This window comes from Narcine bancroftii, chromosome 3 (assembly GCF_036971445.1).
Source record: "Narcine bancroftii isolate sNarBan1 chromosome 3, sNarBan1.hap1, whole genome shotgun sequence".
In the NCBI taxonomy this organism is placed as follows: domain Eukaryota; kingdom Metazoa; phylum Chordata; class Chondrichthyes; order Torpediniformes; family Narcinidae; genus Narcine; species Narcine bancroftii.
In genome coordinates, this window is record NC_091471.1 from 369,643,438 (window position 1) to 369,645,843 (window position 2,406).

At 68.3% G+C, this 2,406-nt stretch overlaps 1 protein-coding gene across 2 annotated transcripts in view; it reads left to right on the forward strand.

Moving 5' to 3' along the window:
• The first annotated feature begins 240 nt into the window (after nucleotides 1-240).
• Nucleotides 241-2,406, forward strand: part of LOC138759594 (SEC14-like protein 1) — a 38,720-nt gene continuing 36,554 nt past the window's right edge. Inside the window, exons 1-2 of one of the 2 annotated variants that reach the window (XM_069930279.1) lie at nucleotides 241-353; nucleotides 1,826-1,910. In XM_069930279.1, coding sequence (XP_069786380.1) covers nucleotides 1,848-1,910 — 63 coding nt within the window. In that variant the 5' untranslated portion in view covers nucleotides 241-353; nucleotides 1,826-1,847. Of the gene's footprint in view, nucleotides 354-1,824; nucleotides 1,911-2,406 lie in introns of those variants that run through there. The other variant, XM_069930281.1, reaches the window with a different exon arrangement.

A 2,406-nucleotide genomic window follows, 5' to 3' on the forward strand; every position in this document is an offset into this window, starting at 1 on the left:
GGTCGCCCCCCCTCGGCCCGGTCCCGGTCGCCCCCCCTCGGCCCGGTCCCGGTCGCCCCCCCTCGGCCCGGTCCCGGTCGCCCCCCCTCGGCCCGGTCCCGGTCCCGGTCGCCCCCCGTTCGGCCCGGTCGCCTCCCCCCCCCTCGGCAGTGAGAAACATTTCCATCCAGATCCCTCATTTACATATGTGGGCGGGTCGTTCTCCTGCTCTGACGTCACCAGCCGCTGTTGGAGGCGCGCAGGCGCAGAAAGCTCAGGTCCCTGTGGAGTCCGCGGCCGGGTTTGATGGCGATCGTGTGAGGAAGCCGAGTCGGTCAGAGAGGTTGGGGCCCGCCAAACGGGGCGAAGTGCCGGTGAGTGTCCGGGAGGGAGGACCGGCCCGCTTACTGGGAGCCGGAGGAAGGGAACCCAGGCCTCGGGTTGTTCACCCACCCAAGCCTGGAGCCGAAAGTTTCGAGCGTCCGCTGCCTGCCACAAACGGCGGGCCGAGGGGGACCCAGGTGGGGGGGGAGTGACCCGGGAGGGGGGGGGGCCGACCCGGGAGGGGGGGGGGAGTGACCCGGGAGGGGGGGGGGGAGTGACCCGGGAGGGGGGGGGGAGTGACCCGGGAGGGGGGGGGAGTGACCCGGGAGGGGGGGGGGAGTGACCCGGGAGGGGGGGGGAGTGACCCGGGAGGGGGGGGGGAGTGACCCGGGAGGGGGGGGGGAGTGACCCGGGAGGGGGGGGGGAGTGACCCGGGAGGGGGGGGGGAGTGACCCGGGAGGGGGGGGAGTGACCCGGGAGGGGGGGGGGAGTGACCCGGGAGGGGGGGGGAGTGACCCGGGAGGGGGGGGGGAGTGACCCGGGAGGGGGGGGGGAGTGACCCGGGAGGGGGGGGGAGTGACCCGGGAGGGGGGGGGGAGTGACCCGGGAGGGGGGGGGGAGTGACCCGGGAGGGGGGGGGGAGTGACCCGGGAGGGGGGGGGGAGTGACCCGGGAGGGGGGGGGGAGTGACCCGGGAGGGGGGGGGGAGTGACCCGGGAGGGGGGGGGGAGTGACCCGGGAGGGGGGGGGGAGTGACCCGGGAGGGGGGGGGGAGTGACCCGGGAGGGGGGGGGGGAGTGACCCGGGAGGGGGGGGGGGAGTGACCCGGGAGGGGGGGGGGAGTGACCCGGGAGGGGGGGGGGAGTGACCCGGGAGGGGGGGGGGGAGTGACCCGGGAGGGGGGGGAGTGACCCGGGAGGGGGGGGGGGAGTGACCCGGGAGGGGGGGGGGGAGTGACCCGGGAGGGGGGGGGGGAGTGACCCGGGAGGGGGGGGGGAGTGACCCGGGAGGGGGGGGGGGCCGACCCGGGAGGGGGGGGGCCGACCCGGGAGGGGGGGGGGGAGTGACCCGGGAGGGGGGGGGGCCGACCCGGGAGGGGGGGGGCCGACCCGGGAGGGGGGGGGGGAGTGACCCGGGAGGGGGGGGGGGAGTGACCCGGGAGGGGGGGGGGGAGTGACCCGGGAGGGGGGGGGGGAGTGACCCGGGAGGGGGGGGGGAGTGACCCGGGAGGGGGGGGGGAGTGACCCGGGAGGGGGGGGGAGTGACCCGGGAGGGGGGGGGGAGTGACCCGGGGGGGGGGGGCCGACCCGGGGGGGGGGGGTTAAGCTGGAGACAACAGCGGCTAGATGGTGCAAATGGCCTTTCGTTCCCTGGACTTCATGGAGGTGGGGATATTCCTGCTATCCACTAGCTCCTTGATCACTGATCAAGGGTGTCTAGTTTTTAAACTGTTCAGCACAGGGCTGAATGTTGGACATCAAATCATGGCAGTTCGCTAACTAGACTTCTTCCCGTCTCATAGGTGTTTTGATGCAAGTTCAACGATGGTACAGAAATACCAGTCACCCGTCAGGGTTTACAAGCATCCCTTTGAACTTGTTATGACAGTGAGTAGAAACGTTTTAGTCCACTTTTGTTTCCTAAACCTGCAGCAAACGTAGTTATTCCTCTGCACTGACTTAACTTGTGCTTTCCTCATCCCATTCCTTTGCTGATATGTCTATCCATGGTTTCATGCCCTGTCAGACTGAGACCACGTGCATATTGGAGGAACAACACTATCTTCTCTCTGGGTACCCTCCAACCGGATGGCGTTAACATCAACTTCTCTGGTTAACGTTAACTCCACTTCCCCTTTTCTATCCCTCTCGCCTTTCCCCAGCTCTCTTCTTTCTACCCCCCAACTCTTTTTCCTCTGTCTCCTTTCACAGAGCCCAAATCAAATTTCACCTCCTATCTAGTTAACACCTTTTGTTGGTCTGGACTCTTCCCCCTGCCAGTTGTCTTTATCCTTTTTGCTTATTCCTTGAAGAACGGCTCAGGCCTGAAATGTTGGTAATATATCTGATGGACACTGTGAGATTGGCTGAGTTCCTCCAGTAA